This window comes from Gallinula chloropus, assembly GCF_964237585.1.
Source record: "Gallinula chloropus genome assembly, chromosome: 4".
Lineage (NCBI taxonomy): Eukaryota > Metazoa > Chordata > Aves > Gruiformes > Rallidae > Gallinula > Gallinula chloropus.
Window position 1 is genome coordinate 45,535,379 of NC_140088.1, and position 19,457 is coordinate 45,554,835.

Here is a 19,457-nt window from a genome sequence, read left to right on the forward strand (position 1 = left end):
CAATTTCATTGGCCTCTCCTGCTCTGTCTCTGTGTCATGTTGTAGTTTGCCCAGAGTTTATCTTCAGTCTGCTAAAGCTCTTCATTTGTGCCATGGCTTTAAAGCATGTTTTGTGGGCTATGGAGCATGCTCAGTATGAAATGGATGTTCAGGAATACCTCTGAATGAAAATTCAACAGCACAGATACATGGAATCCTTAGGCCAGGCTCAATCCAAAGGGCACTGTGCAGCAAAACTTGGCTGACTTTGTAAAACACGTGAACTTTAGTGCTGTTTGTGCTTGAGGTATAGAGCCTTCTCCACAAGTCTATGTTGCTACAGAGGGAAAGACTAAGGAAATGCACAACAGGGCACAGCAGCTTTAACAATGTGTATCCTGTAAGGACCACACCTGTCCATTCAATACGATATTGGAATATTAAGAGGGCAAACAGATATATGTATAAAAAAAATGCACTGGAGTGTGTGATAGGAATGAACATTCCTAAACAGCCTGAAAGTCTTATTTTAAACAGCAAACTACATCTGCCTGAGAATGAACATAATGCATCTTCAGTTGCAACAAATAAATCTATGGAGCCCCGCATGCTGTCCATGTGCCATGGAATCATAAGTATCTTAAAGAAAAACATGCTTTCTAATCCATGTTTGGAGCTGAAACTGTGGTAAAATTGAACAAATGAGAACTGTTTGAGAAACAGAAATGAAACTAAAGAGCATAAGATTATAAAATCAGTAGCTTAATAAGCATAACAAAAATGTAAGTGCAAAAAAGACCACCACAATTTTGAGGTTTGATGTGTGCGTCAGTAAAATGCCCTAGAAATACCCTAGGAATAATCAGAATGTATCATTTTCCAATTAAAGATATTCTAATGTGACAAATATTTAAATATATGTAAATTTATTGTAGCTGAAAATCATTCTTATTTGTTCAAAATTATAATATATGTAGTTAGCAGAAATATTTAAAACAATAAAATAACAAGTTTGTACAAAACCCAGAACTGTATCACAATATTCTGTTAGAAAGAATTTAGTATTTATGGAGGTAAAATAAATGCAACAAGACCAAAGAGCACAAAGGAGAAATACTGATTATATTTATGGCTATGCATCAAGAGATGCAAAGCAAATAAATGTAAGAAGATTTATTTGCTCTTTACTAAACTTTATAGAGGAAACCGACCCACTAAAATAGGCATGCACTGAATTCATAGTACTGATTTTAATATGCATTAAAGAAAAAGGATAAAAAAGCCAATCCTGACAATAATAATATATTTCTAATTTATTCTACACTTACATAACGAAAGATTTATTTTTTAACTGACCTGTCTTTGAGAAGGCTGTTCCAATAAAGCATAGTTCTGAGAGAGAATTGACTTACATGAGACATTGTGGAATTATTTAATTATCTGCTCACTGGTACTTGTGTGTCTAAATACAGGCAAGGTTTTTGTTTTGAAGATGCACGTCTGATCATTTCTTAAATTACATTTTCCTTTCTCTTCTGGAAGGGACAGACTCAAGGAAAGAGCTTCTTTTTAGTGAACATGAGAACAAAGGCAACTCTGGGAAAGACAGCTTTCAGTTGTGGTAAACACAAGATTATTTCAGACACAGATCTGAAAAACTGGAGTAAATTTCTTTGAAGAAACAGTTACAGACCTTAACAATATTGCAAATCTCATCCTCAGAAAGAGATTGCATTTTTAAATAATGACTTAAACAGGAAAAGTGATTTAGAAAGCGTTGCACTGATTGACACTAGCTAAGAATCTGCTGCAGCAACTCTGTGCACAATCACAAATCTAAAAACGTTTTGCTGCATTAGGCTTTTATCCAAGAATCTGTTCAGAAGATAATCAGGAAAAGCTACAAACCACACAGTCCTCTCTTCCTGATTACAAAGGATTTTCTTGACGAACTTTATAACAGTATATTGCTCTTTAAAGAACAGCTAATTTTAAAAAAGAATTTGTAAATATCACAAGCAAAGTTCCCATGATTCCTAAACTCTTCTCATTAAAAAATAAAGAAAAAAACCCAAACAAAAAGCAAGATGCCATTGTGGTTTATGTGAACATATGGGGCAGGTATTAAAATGTAAGGAAGTGAACTGCACATGCTTTTGGAGTAGAAACATAAAGAAATTAAGAATAAAGACAGAATTCAGGCCAAAATAGTTCACACAGTGCAACACAAACAGATGCACCAATCAGTCCCAGTAAATGTACTGAACATGCTGCCAAACAAAGCCAGAAATGTGCTTCACAGACGGCTAGACCTTGTTTAATACAAGATGGAGATCACAGGGAACACAATGAGGAGACCAGATTTAGAGCTATTTAACAAAGGTACCTCCTCATACCGAGATCCTTTTTTGTGCTGCCCTTCAATATTAGTCAAATAAAAGTGGAGTATACGCAGTTTGCTATTTAAAGCTCCATCTCAGGCTGTAATTCTAAACAGACAATGTGAAACATAGATGTCTTTGGGAAGAATTTTCATCTTGAAACTTATTGCTGCTTTCTGCATTTTTAGCCCAAGGTCTGTTTCTCACTAACTTATGGCACTGTACCAATTTCTGAAAAACACATGCTAAGGTTAAAGGTTTCTGTCAAATCAGTTCCACATCAGATACCGTGATGTCATATGTTGAGACAACTCCAGGATTTATCTTAACATTACATTGGTTTGTATAAAGAAAGAGGCCAGGCATTGCTACTGGCTTCATCCCTTTGTGTAGTTCCACTGAAAGAGGGGGTGTGTGTGTGTGAAGATTATTTCCACAATGAAGGAATGAATGAACATGAAAAAATGATATAATAATCCTGGAGAAAAGGCTTCCTCCTACAAGAGGCAGATATTAATTGAATCAAATTAAAATTCAGTCAAAGCCATGGAATTTTGAAAATGAGTCATCACTTCACACATTTAAACCTTGGAATGTACTTTTCTGGAAGCAATTCCTAGGATACTGTTGGAATCAAAATCAGCAATATTCCAGAGTAGCTTCTGAAAGCCCAACAGAAAGAATGATCCGTTTTCTATGGATATGTCTTTCCGGATGAGATAACTCTGGTGTCTAAGAAAAATCTCAGCTCTATTTTAAATTCCTCCTGATGTTTTGTTATAAACATGGACTGTCTTTTGCTTTAGAAGCAGTGAATGCATGGTACCACATTCTTACAATTAAAGTACTAACAAGAGTCTCTCTTTTACTTGGCTACCTGTTGTAGCAAACCATTTGGTTTGATCTAGTTTCTCTAGGCAGTGAATTCAATCAGATTTGGTTGTGAAAATTAAACAAAAGAGTGGTGATGTATAAGCAGAGTAAGATCTATACCTGTGACTGAGTAACATGTATTTCCTTAGGAAATTATGCTGAATAGATATATACCCCTATGTTTCCTCTTATCAAAAAAGTTATTACACTAGATGGAAGCAGACACTAATCCACTCCAGCAGTTAGTATATTCCCTACATAAAGAACATATGTATAAATACATCGATATTGATATGTGAGCATATGTGGAATAAATCAATTGGAACAACACTGAAGTTACTTCCTTCCCTTTTTTTCTCCACTTTTGCAGAGTATTTGGTGCTGCTATCCTGCTGACATCCTCCCTCAACATGTTAATACCGTCTGCAGCCAGGGTGCACTATGGGTGTGTCATCTTTGTTAGGATCTTGCAGGGCCTTGTAGAGGTATGGAAAAATTATTACATAACCAGTACATGTGATAGCTGCTTGTTAACTTTAATTAGCTATTGTAAATTTTCAGGGAGCAATAAAAAATGCTTTTGGATTATCACTGATTTTCAATGTAATGGATTGCAATGTATGAATTACAGCTATTTTATTTTCCTTCATCTATAAAATTACATAGCAAAGCTTTCTCTTGCTGAGAAGCCATTGACATATGTACTGAACACTGAAGTTTCACTGAAACGCTGAACTTGTGCTATTCTCAACACTTCTGTGCTGTCCAGCCTCACAGATTAAATCTATAATGAAGTATTAAGCTTCTATTGTAGGTCCTGACCATGCTCTTTTTGGTATGGATGAGAGGTTTACCACGCTTTAAGAGAAAAAAAAAAAGAGCCTGCCTTCTAAATTTCTGTTTGCTTCTTTACTGAAAGATTTTTAAGCCTGTGATTGCTGGTTCTTTGTTCCTCAGGGCTACATGCTTCTGTTGTGTGAACTGATTTTAACTCGTGCACTTTGTTGTATAAAGAGACTCCAAAAGAGGGCGCAGAATGTTCCTGAAAGTTAGTCAATCAAGTTCTTAAAGTATACCATGTACAAATACAGATCAATTCCTGAAAAGTGGTCCGCATGTACAGAGGTGTGCCTGTCTGCAAGAGGAGAGGAACAGAAACAAGTGGGTAATTACAAAACATAGCTATTTAATAGCTATTTAGGTATTTTATACCCACTCATTTCTGTGCTACTGTTCAAAGCAGTTGTGAATGCAAAACAATCTCAAACAGGACCGTCTGAAGAAGCTTTGCAATAAACCATGGCTATCTTTAGATTGCATCTTTTTTTTTAATTAATTAACTGAAATGAACATGAAATTGGTTATAGGACATTCTTTCAAAATACAAGAACATATTTTACAGCCTATTTTGTATATTGAAACTGATAATTGAGACTGAGATTGATGATAATCTCAACATTTGCCAAAAATTATCAGTTTTTTCTACTTCTTCATAGGAAACAAAATATCAAATTAAGAGAAAAGACATCTATATAACTACACTTACATCATAAAAATTTTTAACCATGGATTTTGTTAAAAAAAGAAATGAAACCAAACCCAAACAAACCAAAAGCAACAAAAAGTTTACATTTCATATTAAATTTTCTAAAATTTCAATGCTGCAAGATGCCATGATTTCTGCATAGCCTTCCGATCATTAAGTTAAATGTTGGATTTGAAGAGGGACCTAAAAATAACTGCTTTGAAATCAAACCAACCAATATCAGCTAATTATTTGCTTTAAGTGCTAAAGAAGGTTCACTACTCATTAAAGGAAAACGTAGTGAAAAGCTTTTCTCTTAACATTATATGTTTAAGCTCTTATTGAATGTATTTTCTAGTCTTAAAGCAGTGGATCAGCAATCTGGGTTTCCTAAATTATGCTTTAAATATTAGATCAAAAGGGCCACCAAAACTGAGGGTTGGAGAATCGAGCCTAGCATTAGAAAGACTGTGTTTCCATCCTTCCACTGACTCTGGTACTTGTGCATTAAGATTCTTTCAATTGTCTACAATTCTTTCCTGGAAGGGGGGGGGGGGGGGGAGCAAGAGGAAATAATTATTGTTTATATTTGTTTCATAAAGCCTCTTTAATGATTTAGAGTGATATAAAAAAATCATTTAAACTTTAATAGAAAATTGAAGTTCTTCTACTGCTGTGCTCAGACTCAACTATAGAAATGCAAAGCATTCTCAACTTCTTAGTAGCACTAAAAAAAAAAAATAATAAAAAAAGATGCAAAGACAGTGAACTGAGTGATTGACCAGCATTAGCTAACTTGTGGCACACCCATTCCCCAGGGGGTCACCTACCCTGCCTGCCACGGTATTTGGAGCAAGTGGGCCCCTCCATTAGAAAGAAGTAGGTTAGCAACCACTTCCTTTTGTGGTAAGTAACTTTCTATTTTTGTCGTTCTTTCATTTGTAATGTAAAAGTAATTCGAGACTGACTTTGTCTTCCTTTTCATCTACACACGTCTTTTTCTGTAGGTTCCTATGCAGGAGCTGTTATTGCAATGCCTTTAGCTGGAATTCTAGTGCAATATACTGGGTGGTCTTCTGTGTTCTATGTGTATGGTATGCATTTTTGCTCATCTCACTCCAATATTGCCTGATCTTACCCTGCCCTTTGTAAAAATGCAAAAGCTACTGTTAAGAGGCCAAAAATAGAGAAGTAGGTCTGTTAAGCTAAAAATACATCCTAGAGAAAAGGAGAATAAAAGAACAGTATTTGAAGGAGAGAGTAGGAAAGAAATACTGTTAAATAAGAGGTTAGTTCATTGTCAAACCTTCATCACTTCTCGCACAAATAGTGCAAACTGCTATGCAGATCTGTAGAGTCTAAGATCACTAACATTGCTTTTTCATTTATACAACTGTAAGCTTAGAATACGTGCCCTAAGTTGCCCTCATTTTTATCTGAAGACCTACATAGCTTTATTCATGCTAGTTGTGCTACCCTAACTCACACTGATGAAAAAAATGTCCCAGAGGAGTTCATTCTGATGTAAAACTGATATGACTTAGGGGGAAATCTTATGGAAATTTAATAAACTATTATGAAGTGCATCACTATGTTGAAAACAATGCTGAATCTTGTATTTTGTGGGCAAAATTTTAGTGCAGTAAACAAACAACAGTGGCTTAGAATCATAGAATCCTGGAGTGGTTTGGGCTGGAAGGGATCTCAAAGCTCATCTAGTTCCACCCCCCTTGCCATGGGCAGGCACATCTCTCTCTAGACCAGGCTACTCAAGGCCCCATCCAACCTGACCTTGAACACTGCCACAGAGACGGCATCCCCTACTTCCCTGGAAACCTGTTTCAGTGCCCATTAAAGCAGAATGGAAATGCATTTACAGTCTGATGAAATGAAACGGAAGGTGTTTCACTGCATTTCATTGGATAATTTTCTATTACAATACCAGTGAATATTCACTTGCAGTGAAACAATTCTGTAAATTAAACAAAGAACACTTCACTGAGCTCCAAATTGGCATGTTTTCTGCACAAACATTGTTTACAGGACCCGATTCTGTTATAATGACTCAGTAGGGAATCAGCAACAATTGCCATTTAAAGTTGTAATGATTATTCAAAGACTTTTTCCTTGTTTGCTGCTTTACTGTGCATTTCTTTATAAAGTCTTTCTTTCCATTCAAAAGGGAGCTTTGGTATAGTCTGGTATATGTTTTGGCTTTTGGTTTCATATGAGAGTCCTGCCAAGCACCCTACGATCACAGATGAAGAAAGGAGATACATAGAAGAAAGCATTGGAGAGAGTGCCAACCTCCTAGGTGCAATGGAAGTAAGGATATTACTCATATGCTTTTTTCCTATGGGATAACATAGGAATAACTATACACACATCCCCCCTCCCCAAACATGAATAAAACCAGCAACAATCAACGAACCAAAGAAAACCTCAACAAAATCCAAATGCCTCTCTTCTTTAAGACAGAAATGCATGTTTCAAACATCAGTTTTTTTTTTTCCCTCTGGTGAGGAGATCTGAAATCTACCAATGGATTTCTGGGTGGCTATTGCTTCTACAAGAAGAGAATACAGGTTCAAGTTCTTCTAGTAGAATTTATGCCTCTTTTTCTACTCCAAAGTATATAAAAAACCTCTACAGATAGATTTGAAATTGCAGGTTTATTGAGACTTGTATGGTACCTTGAATTCAAGTGGTTCATTTCCTTTCTATGTAATCCCTTCTGGAAGGTTTTACTCTTCCTAAAACTACACCGGAGTGAAAGCACTATTCAGTGTCTCTTGAGGTCCATGACCACCAGAAAAAAAAGCAAATCCTGACCATTCTGTTTCAATTGGAAGAAAGGCTGTAAGTTGTAATAGAGCATGCTAGGAGAGCCACAGGAATGTTCCTCATTCCTGTAGGTATACAAAGCATTTAATTGCATATCTATCTCTAGGTTGGTTTTCTTTGAAGAAAAGCCAGTATTCAAATCAACAGTAGACCAAATTCAACACTCATCTGGGTCTGGATCCAGTGTTTGGATCAACGCAGATGGGCAGAACCCTCTGTTCATGGAGGGGTGCTGGGACTCAGCAGGATTGTAGTTCTGTCCATCTGTCATTTTTTAAATTATGCAATTAATTTTAAAAACACAACGAAATAAATGTATTGACTAAGCAGTTTCAGCTGAGGATTGATAAAAAATTATTCAGAATGCTGGGATTAGAATTTAAATGCTAAAATATAAGCTTAAAATAAATCTGGATGAAATAATGCACTTACAGTGTAAAACCTGACTGTTGCCTTAGATACAACAACATTGTCTTTTAAAGACCATTATTGTTTTGAATTTAGTATATTCATGTTTACATGACTGTGAAAACAGCACTTACACCAACATAATGAGGTTGTGATACAGTTCATTGTCACTGAGTTTCTCCATTTCTACTTGTTTATGTTTTTAAATCAAATTTTAATCATCCAAATGTGGATGCATGTACTTTATGGTAATTGAAATCATTGGAATTCAGATACATAAAGCTGCACATATATGAGCTTGTTTGAGTATAGGTAAAAATAGCATAGAAGATAAAATGGAAGATGGATAGTTGTTAATGGTCAAAATCGTGACTGGATCCCCCTTTCTATGTTTCAGAAATATAAAACTCCATGGAGAAAATTTTTTACTTCTATGCCAGTCTATGCAATAATTGTTGCAAATTTCTGTAGAAGCTGGACATTTTACTTGCTGCTAATTAGTCAGCCTGCTTACTTTGAGGAAGTCTTTGGATTTGAAATAAGCAAGGTATGTAAAAATTATGTAAAGCTTTTGTCTTAGCTAAGTAATACCAGAGCTACATTTGTGGTATTTATTAGGAAGAAGAAAGAAAAGTGTTCTTTGTCTTTATTACGGGTTTACAAGCCTTAAATCTTATCCCTCCCAGTTACTGTTCCCTTTACCAGCGTAACAATGACAAAGGGTGAATAGAGGAAGGTGATGACAGGATGAGATCCAGTGATGTTCTACTTGGAGCCGCATTACAAAAAGACCTTCAAATTAAGTGCTTGAAACCAGGTCATGCATGGTCTCAGAAAGGTATTGAGACACCCATTGTGCTTCTGTCCCTGATGCCTCTAAGGGTGGAGAATCTCACCGAGGCTGTAAAGAAAGCATTGCATTGAGAAGTAGTTTCCATTTTCCCAGGTGAATTTTTTACAAAGCAGGACAACCCAGTTTTAGGTACAATTTATCTGATTTTTACATTACCCTTTAATGCAGTGAGAACTGCTCCCCCTTTTTCACTTAGGAAGCAAAAGAAGTGATGGTAAAACAGGAGGTACAGGGATGATCTAAGGTTCAGCATAATTTAGAACACAAAACACTTTGGATCAGACCTGTAATGTAAATATGGATACATGCAAACAAGCCTTTGGAGTGCATAGTAAGCTTTCCACTAATACAGGTCTCCTTCTTGAGAAAGTGATGGGGTCTTGTGCTTTAGAGACGTGTATTCTTTTGATATTGTTCCATGAGGTTATGTCACCCGAAACTGTGGTGTAAGTGACAATTAGATGAGTAGCTTCTAAGGTGTTACTGTGTTATGGAGTATTGTCAAATTTATGTAATGCCATCCTGCATTTAAAGATGGGTTCCCATCTTTACCTGAAGTTATTTTAAGAAGCTTTGCTATGCTTGAAACATCATCTGTTACAGTCACATCCTATAGAATGAATGTGAACGTTTTGCTCTAGAAGATTTTTCTGTGAGTATATTCAAAGATATGCAGAGATTTGTAAACAATAAAAGCAAAGTCACTTTTCACCTGCTGTAGATATGGATGCTCACTCAGAAACACCTCAGAGCAGTAACTGCAGTACCATAGTTACCTCACAGTTAGTATCTGGCCTATTGGGAGAAACATCTATTAACATGAAGCTAGCTGCCCCAACACAGTTGTCACAAACATAAACTGCAGCAAAATACACAATTTCACAACTTTAATTGAAGAATAGAGAACATATTTTCTTTTTGTTCTCGTGGAGTCTGTCAGATCTGCACACTGAGGTAACTCAATAGGACATGAGGCCAGCTGATACACTGTTCAGGCAGGAATTATGTAAAACCCCCCATGCTTAAGCATTTTTTCAGATATACACCATTATCAGAATCCCCTAATAGAACAAAATGCCATGCGTACTAAACCAAACTATCTGCAAGGTAGTCATGTTGGCAGGAAGTAGCAAGTGGCAGTTCATGCCATGCTCACAGACACACTATGCTACTTTGAAGGAATGGTCTTCAAATATGTTACTACATCTTGGAACAGCTGTCACAAAATTATGATGGTTCCCTCTGATAATATTTATAGTGTTTTTAATATTGTCAATGGATATTTAATATATTATCTTTCTTTATGTACAGTTTCTTAGATATATTTTTTGCCCATGTGAAATTTGAAGCTTGAGGGATGGTCAGAAACGAAAGGCAAATGGACATTTTGCACGTGAGCATGATCCACAGGGTATCTGTCTAGATGTGTTAGGTTTGCTGGGCAATGCTATACCTAACACATCAGCAGCAGAAATGTAGCAACTCAGTTCAACACCTTTGGTCGTACATTTGGGGGGAAAAAAAGGGCAGAGGGGAAAAAACCCCATTAGGTTAAATACAGACTGTGAAAACAATCTATAACCAAAAAGTGCCACAGCATCAGAAGTTCTTAAAAGCTATCCCTCATAAAATATGACTTATAAAATATGACTCAAGATCACCAAACCAAGCTAAGATTTTTAGTTTTAACATATAGCCTGGAATTGAAAATAAACAATTAGTTGCTGAATGCTTCAGAAAATGAAGAATCAGTATTTTCTTACTGTTTATACTTGGCTAATTCTAATGATTATTTTAGGTGGGTATCTTATCTGCTGTGCCGCATTTAGTGATGACAATTATTGTTCCTATTGGAGGACAAATTGCAGACTTTTTAAGAAGCAGGCAGATTCTTTCAACCACTACTGTGAGAAAGATAATGAACTGTGGAGGTAAGTCTTCCTATTTTATTAATAAGTTACTGGTACAGATTCAATGTCCATATAGTATGCTGTATACATGAAACAAATGGCATGGTTTTATGTACACATGAAGCCATCCTTTGTCCATTTTTTGTATAATGCAGATGTGATTACTAAATAAAAGTAAAAACACTTGTGCCTATTCTCCGTTTTATTGATTTGAAAGAGCATTTAGAAGGATGCTAAAATTTAGCATTTAGAAGGTGCTAAAAACCAGATGAGCTTCCAGGGAACTTGTGATTTGCCTGTCCATAGCTACTTCCTGAATCTTAGCTCCTCACCTAAACACCCTCTGCACTTAGAGAGACCTGAAAACTATCTGAGATTATAGTCTGACTTCTGAGAGGTTAAAGTCACAAGAGTTGAATGCTGGCTGTGATAGGCACTTCAAAATTCATAAGCAGGTTAAATGTATATTCCCATTAGGGTTGGCTGGAATGACCTAACCAAATCACAAGTATTTCTTTTCATAATAAAATTGACAGGAAGTAACAGTAAATTAGCAGATAAAGAATAAAATTAATATTATTTGAGATAGCAAGAACATGTGGAGTTTTTTAGGGATGAAAGATATAGTATTCTACTCTGAGGTAGGGTTTTGCCTCTATCTTCCTATGAAATACTACCACGTTCTAAGGCCAGCATGTAATGTGATGCTTGGTTTTCTTTATGATTTCTCCAGGTTTTGGTATGGAAGCGACTCTTCTTCTCGTGGTGGGATATTCTCACAGTAAAGGAGTGGCTATTTCATTCTTAGTGCTTGCTGTAGGCTTTAGTGGTTTTGCCATATCTGGTAAGATTATACTACTGCTGTTAATAAATTATTTTATCTTAAGGGACAGAACATCTCAATTGGGTTTCATTTATTGACAATTATTTAAACAAACTCAGAATTCCTAATGATTTAAAATTCAGCTCTTCCCCTTTCCTGCTGATATATCATCCCTTTGCCTTTCCCAAACACAAGTCACCTGGCCTTCCCTTATCTTCCCACTGTGATCTTAGTATCCTCTCCCATGCTGGTTCCTTCTGTCTAAAACAGGCTCTCTTTTCTTTTGTGCCAGACACCTAAACTCTCATTAATCAAATCTGTCCTTAATCCCATGTATTCTGCAAGGTATCATGCTTGTTTTGTACAACTTGAAAAGCATATTGTTCTTTCACTAACATTTATCCTCATCGTATCACCTATATTTCCCTTCTGTTACCTTTCTATATCCAGAGGTTTGTTTTCTGCGTGCTTTTTTTAGGGACAATGAGTTCTATCACTTCAGAGAAGCTTATGGTTTTTTTCTCAGGTAATTTAAATAGTTACCACACCAATTTGATCAGAAGCTGTTGTAAATGCAAGAGAACAAAAAACTATTTATAAAAATAATTAATACATCATTTTATAGTCTCTTTTTACTCCATCTTATCACTCATAAGCAGAAGGAAAGAATACGGACTATGAGGAAGGAAAGTGGTACAAGCTGGAAGAAGAAATGACACGTTATTTACAGCATGGAAAGGTCATGAATGACACTGTGAAAATATGAACTTTTTCCTTGCCTAAATATCTTCCGGGCTCTCCGCTATACACAGCCAATGCTGGGATTTTTTAAAAAAATGCCATGTTGGAAGGAAATTACATTTGGTATCCTTTTATAATATATTTTTAAAAGGAAACAAAACCAGACTCTCTCAAAGAATATTTCACCATTTTAAGCCTTTTAGAGAAATAGAAATGCAATTAAACAGCCCAGATATGTCATAGTAAGATTGTGAAGTGAAAACATTACTTTTAGGTACTGAAGTAATGCCCTGCTTTTGGTAAGAATGTTCACTGACATTTGTATTGCAGGATTCAATGTCAACCATTTAGACATTGCCCCGAGGTATGCCAGCATCTTAATGGGGATTTCTAATGGAGTCGGGACCTTGTCTGGAATGGTTTGCCCTATAATTGTCGGAGCAATGACAAAGAACAAGGTAAACGGCAGTCCAGTTTTCAAACCTTTAGTTTAATGCTATGGCTTTAAAGCAAAAGACTTGCCAGGATATCTGTATTAGAGTCTGGATCCTCCAGGGAATAGCATCCAGGAACTTGCAAATTTGTAGCATGCTTCAATAATGCTCACTAGGTCAGTGCTTTTGTAGGCTAATGAATAGCGAAGATAGATATAAATAATTGCAAACTGGACATTGAAATGTTTTAGTTTTGCTAACTATCAGAGCCTCAATTCCTAATTTAAGTCTTTCAGCTCAGAAGAGTTAGATAAGTCTACGCACCAGTTTGATTTAGCAAATTTCTTCTTTACAGACACGTGAAGAGTGGCAATATGTCTTCCTCATTGCTGCTTTAGTTCATTATGGAGGTGTTATATTCTATGGCATATTTGCTTCAGGAGAGAAACAACCCTGGGCAGACCCTGAGCAGACAAGTGAAGAGAAGTGTGGCTTTATTCATGAAGATGAACTTGCTGAAGAGACAGGGGACATTACTCAGAATTATGTAAATTATGGTACCACCAAGTCTTATGGTGCTACAACCCAGGTCAACGGTGGCTGGCCTAATGGTTGGGAGAAAAAAGAGGAATTTGTACAAGAGGAAGTACAAGACTCATACAACTACAAGGAAGGAGATTATTCATAACAAACCTAAATATTGGATATATTTTGTAGTGTTTGTGATTAAATTCATTGTGATTGTTTGCACACAGGAATAAAATGTGGTATAAACATGTAAACACATATCAATCAGGAAGGTCTTACTGTAAAAAAATCATTAAAGTGCAATCTGTATGAGTTGTGACATGTCATCACTTTCATTAGGTTATATTTGTTCTATAAACATTAGAGTTTTAAGGGTTTACTGGTCAAAACTATAGAGGCAATTAGATACAGTATACAAGAGCTAAAACTCATAATTAAGTATTAAAGCACAACTACGTAAACAAGTTGGCACATCTAATGCTCTTTTTAGAAAGCCAAAATTACTTGATCATTAAAATGCACTTATATATTTGTTACACTGTATTGAAAGAGATTGTGTTAAATGAACACGTTTACTCAGTGCAATGTAGGAATTGTGTGTTTTAGTCTAAGACAAGAGCTTTCTCAAAGAAGAAAGGTTGAGTCCTAGGCATTTACAGAGGATTGATCCAGTTCCTTTAACGGTAATTGTATCAAGCCTAAAGAACAAATAGGGCATATTGTATGTTTGTCGTGATTACATGCTGCAGGCTACTCTGTGATGAATAAAGGAATTATTTAGGAGTTTTATACTGAATGTTTGGGCACAAATTCTTATTTCTATTCTTTACAGAATCTTACAAAATTATAAGCATTGTCTTGTTCTTCCCTGCATTTATCAACTAGTATAAAACCAGTATATAATGTTAAGTCTGACTTTTCATTCAGACTGTCAAATCCCTTTATCAAAAAACAAGCTTTATTATGCTTTTCTTTGCAGTATATTCTAACTTTGTACTGGTGTCTTTAGTGAGAAAAAACCAAAATAACCTAGAAGATGATACAGTCTTTTACAAAATTCCAAAGAGAAATATACTATGAGCAAGTAGCCCTATGAAAAAGGATGTATTTGTTCTGCAGAATATTTTGAAGCCAATAGAAGAAACAGAGAATAATTTAACCCGTATTCCTCTATTAATAGCTTTCATATTTTTACACATCATGCCACAGTTGTATACATAGATATAAGTTTATTGAAGATACTGTAATTATAGAAAAAGTTGCTATTTTAGAAATCCCTGAAATAAAAAATGTATTTGTCTTTCAATTAAACCTAATAATAATGGACACTGAATAGAAGTAACATATAAACTCACAATAAACCAAAGTGGCAAATAACTAGTGTTGGGTTGAAAGAAGCCAACAAGCATCATGCTTGTCTTTTTAGCATAACTCAACAGTGACTGCAACATTTGTGTACCAAGCAATAAGTGCAATGCATCATAAAGTGCATAATCTTCTAGACTATATATTAACCTCCATTTAGCTTGTTGTATGTATTTGGGGTTGTTGGGATTAAACCAAGCTGAATCAAACTGAAGTTAACAACACCAGACCACTTCTTAATACTCTAAAATGACAACAATGATCCATTTCTTAATTCAATCAAATGATTATTATTGTATGTAATAATCCATTTTGGATTCTTGGTCTGTTCATTGTATTGTGCTAGTGATTGGAAACCCTGCTACCGCAATATACAACTTGAGGATTGTTTATTCTCCTTTTTTTTAAATGCAAATCATACCTTGACCTTAAGGACAAAAAAAGAAAAAATATTTTGCTTTGTGCCTCAAAGTGATGTAAATTGTGACCATAGCTTTTGCTGTGTTTAATGAAAAAGATGTGGACTGTGTCAATTTTGTTGCTGCAAAAAGTGTTAATAAAATGCTCTATTTATCCTTTTATATAAAAAAGGACCTTTGTCATTTCTTGTCGGTTTTTTAGATGCACTTTAACGTAGACCATAAAAATTATAGTCACCAGAGAACAAATTCTACTGTTGTCATGGAGATATCTTATATCCCAGCTGAGAGCTATGTTGAATACCCAAAATCCCAAGTTAGCTACTCTCTCCTCTGAACATGCACAGATGTGTGGCTGGAGAGGCACCTAATTCTAGCTTGCTGTTCCTCTGCTCAAAAGGAAAGACAGACTAATCTGTACTAGCTAAAGACCTGGTGAGGATTATTTAAAGCAAGTGAAAAGCATCACAGACTGCTGTTCTTGGAATCTGTTTCCTTCCTTGCTTCTAGAATGCGACTTTAAAACTGAAACATAATGTTTCTTTCCATCTATTTTTGGATAGACACTACGGAAATCATTAAATTTACCAATCCTATATTAAAAGCCTTTTTCTACAAAAATTTTTACTATTCACTAATTTTCTTGCACCAAGTAGAAGGCAGAATCACCAAACTGGACAAAAAGCTGCAAAACACTAGACAGAACATTCATGCGCCCGGTGTTCCTCACCAACCGGCTAGTTGTCATGAGATGCTGAGTCAAGTAACACAAAAAGTTACTGTTAATTGTTTTGATGGACTGGTGTGGTGTTGCCATGGAAACATCTTGAAAGATTCAAAAGTGGGATAAATAGCGGCTGTAAAAGTACTCTTGTGTTTATTGTGGGAAGCGAACTGGTCTGCAAATTAAAACTAATTAAAGAAATTAAAACAAATTCTTCTTAGTTTTCAGTCTAATCTTCCAGATTCTCTATCTTGGATTTTTCCCAATACTTTCCTTTCACTATATAAACTCCTATATTTCTTCTGAGTAAATACATTTATTCTTCTCATTTGCTACTTCTTCATAAAGTAGCATCACAAAGTTATACCTCTTTTGTGCCCTGTCTGCCCAGAGGTTTCTCTTCTGCACTTGGATTCAAAGAGTAGCACCACAGAAATGTTGCATTTGTATGGCATGGTGTTCCTCTTTTAGAACCCTTCACAGATCAAAACATGCCAGTTTATCAATCATGCTGTGTTCAATCACTTCATTGTTTTGTCCTGTCACATATTTCTGTTCTGTTCCCCTACCTGGTGCTCTCTGCCCACTTACAACGTTGAAAAAAAGGAAAGGAATTTTTAGTCACATTTTTATTTATCTATTAGTTCTCCTCTAAGTGAAGAAAAGTAAGTAAAAGGAAGAGGCAGAATCCAGACTCTAGAAAATCATTAGAAAAACTTTGAGTTTAATTGGGCTAGAATATTATATCAAATGTTCACCTTTATGTCCTGAAATGATTTGATATAGATATCATTCAATCAGTGACAATTTTAAAATATTTGAATCTGCATTGGTCAGATCCCTTCTGTTAATACATACCCTTTGCTGCAGAGATAAAGCTATCATAAAATGCCCTTTGCTTTCAGAAGTGATCATGAAAGTCAATGGATCAAATTTCATAAAAACACTTTTCTATGGGGGAAAAGAAAGCTTCAAGGTAAAGGTTGAATAACAGTGACAAAAGAATATCTGCAAATACGAATGAAGTCCTCTTTCAGCATGAAGATAGGAATAGGAATGTATGTGGAAGTCAGAATAAATGTCACAGTTCAAAGCCGTACTGCAGGAAGATAACATCACAGTCTTAGTTGCTGCCTCTGAAAGATGAAATGTTTTGTTCCCTTTAGGATAAGCTGTAAAGGAGTTTGAAGGCTACTCACGTTCTAGATTAACTACTTCATAGCAGCTGCTTTTGTACGTATTTTGAATTTGTCTGTGTTTTTTGTTTGTATAATGTTCATTGCACTGGGAGATTTAAGAATAATTAATCAGAGTACTTAGAACTATAGTTGGATGTTTCGATTAGACATCTATATATATCCTCTCAGATCCAGCTAACGTGTGGAATGTTGCTATTCTAGCTTTGCATAACATTTTTTTTACTCTGTTGTAATCCAAAGCACAGCAAGGAATGAAATGTGTTATATGTTCACATGTTTACAACAACTGAAGCCTATGTACTTAGTTACACTGAGGCCAAGAGCTTAGACATTATCTTCTATGCTTGAGAATTACTGTTACAAAATGATTATTAGCAAAAACCTCTTTGGTAAGGCTTTTAATATTAGAAATATATAGTCTTTGCTATCTTTTCCTTAGGTGAAGCCACATTCTCTCAAATGCCATAGGTGGGACATTAGAAAACAGTAGAAAATAAGATTTTAAGTCACTTTCTAACCTCTGGTAGGCACTTATCTGTAAGAAAGTAAGTAGAGAATAAGTATGAAAGAGAAACATTATGTTCTTCTTTTTCAAATAGAGAAATGGCATGAAAGGCAGATGTGATGTACAACATAAAATATAAGAATAAATTAGAAATTCCAAGAAATAAAATGTTGTAGGACATTTTAGGAAAGCTTATAAAAGAGCTACCAAATTTCCTTGCTTTCACTTATGGCAGTAGTGAGAAGAAAAAACAGTATGAAGTCCTAAATACCTTGTCCAGCCTCAGGTATGATCAAAAGTTGCTTCAGAACCTGATTACTATGTTCTGGATGCACCCTACCTTGTGCTAAAATTGTTTCTAGCACATTTCTCTGTCAGGACCTTGAGGGCACTTATAGGCCTTAATTTTCCTGAGCATTCTGCCCTGGGACTCTGCACTCTAGGACTGTTATTTCATTTAAGGCCTGGTCTTTCCTGTCTCTAGTCTGTCTCCTGAGTAGAGGTTGTGTCCTTGTCTCCAGTCTAGCCTTTGTCCCATATCCTATTGCTCCTGAGAAGTCTTTCTGGATGGGCCCTGAACCTGATTCATTCCTTGTTGTCACAGAATCATAGACTGGTTTGGGTTGGAAGGGACCTTAAAGATCATCTAGTTCGAACCTCCCTGCCATGGCCAGGGACACCCTCCACTAGCCCAGTTTGCCCAAAGTCCCATCCAACCTGGCCTGGAACACTGCCAGGGAGGCGGCAGTCACAGCTTCTCTGGGCAGCCTGTATCAGGGCCTCCCCACCATCACAGGGAAGAATTTCTTCCTAATATCTAATCTAAATCCAACCTCTTCAGTTGTCCCTTGGACCATTCACTGGTGGAACTAGCACCCTGGTCCACCTTTGTTGCTCAGACCCTTTGGGACTGCACCCTGGCCAGTAACAACACAGCCAGCAGCTGGATCACCCCGGGCTCATGGCTCACGTCCCTTGTGAGCTGCTCTTCCTACTCTTTCTATGACCTGCTGAATGCTTTTCATGTTGTATTAGTGACAGTCCAAGGAGACTTGTTAAATTTCACCCAGTGAAAGTCAATACGGTTGATTCACAATCACGTGAAGCACCTTTGTCAGTCCCCAAAGAGGCAGAATTCTACCTAAGGATGGCATCATTATTTTATTAAAATAATATGAAACATACTGATGTGCCATGCAAGAGATTCAACCTGCTAGATATCAGAGCATACTTTATTAGTAGTAGGTTTTGGATTCCTACTTAAGGTCTCTTTCACAGATATACTCAGTCATCACAGATACACTTACGGTGCCAGTTTCCTTTCCCCTGGAGGAGCTGTTTCATCAGCATATCTTGATTGAACTGTATCAAGTTTTGTTTCTTGCATCCACCATGGGCTTTTTTAATTGTGTAGAGGAAGCTGCTCTTAGTATCCTCAGTCCTGCCTGAGATGATTGGGATTTGCTTGCACTTTAACTAGCTTTTCAAAACTGATGTATCTTTACACTAATTCTGTCTGGGTATTGTTGCACAATGACACACTGCCTGCTCACAAAAAGTAGACAAGCAAACAATGTTCTTGATCTTTGCACTAACTAGGGTCAGCAGTGAAAGGTAATCATTTGCAAAACTGGTGATGAAGGCACTATAAAGAGTCGCACAACCTTGTATGATTGACAAGGAGTTAATGATGAGGTGTTGCTTGTACCCTAAGGATCAAATAGCAGGTTCTGTGCACAAAGAATAGTGAATGAGATAAGCACTTGACATGGGCGAACAGTACAGCAATATTTGGTTTAGCAAGATCCTAATTCATACAAAGTAGGATGAATTAATTCACATGTACTCTGACTGTGGCACCTTGAACACTAAATATATAATTTCTACATGTACAAATTTACTCCCTCTAATACTGTTCTTTCAGAAAATACTGAGATTGCTTGTGC

At 36.2% G+C, this 19,457-nt stretch overlaps 1 protein-coding gene across 1 annotated transcript in view; it reads left to right on the forward strand.

Moving 5' to 3' along the window:
• The window catches only part of SLC17A6 (solute carrier family 17 member 6), a gene marked incomplete at both ends in the record, with an annotated part of 30,007 nt that extends 16,548 nt beyond the window's left edge, over nt 1-13,459 (forward strand). The window contains 9 exons of the mRNA XM_084263423.1: nt 3,604-3,718; nt 5,577-5,664; nt 5,766-5,852; nt 6,941-7,083; nt 8,408-8,557; nt 10,662-10,794; nt 11,507-11,617; nt 12,668-12,795; nt 13,127-13,459. Coding sequence (XP_084119549.1) covers nt 3,604-3,718; nt 5,577-5,664; nt 5,766-5,852; nt 6,941-7,083; nt 8,408-8,557; nt 10,662-10,794; nt 11,507-11,617; nt 12,668-12,795; nt 13,127-13,459 — 1,288 coding nt within the window. The remainder of the gene's footprint in view (nt 1-3,603; nt 3,719-5,576; nt 5,665-5,765; nt 5,853-6,940; nt 7,084-8,407; nt 8,558-10,661; nt 10,795-11,506; nt 11,618-12,667; nt 12,796-13,126) is intronic.
• Nucleotides 13,460-19,457: the final 5,998 nt, after the last annotated feature.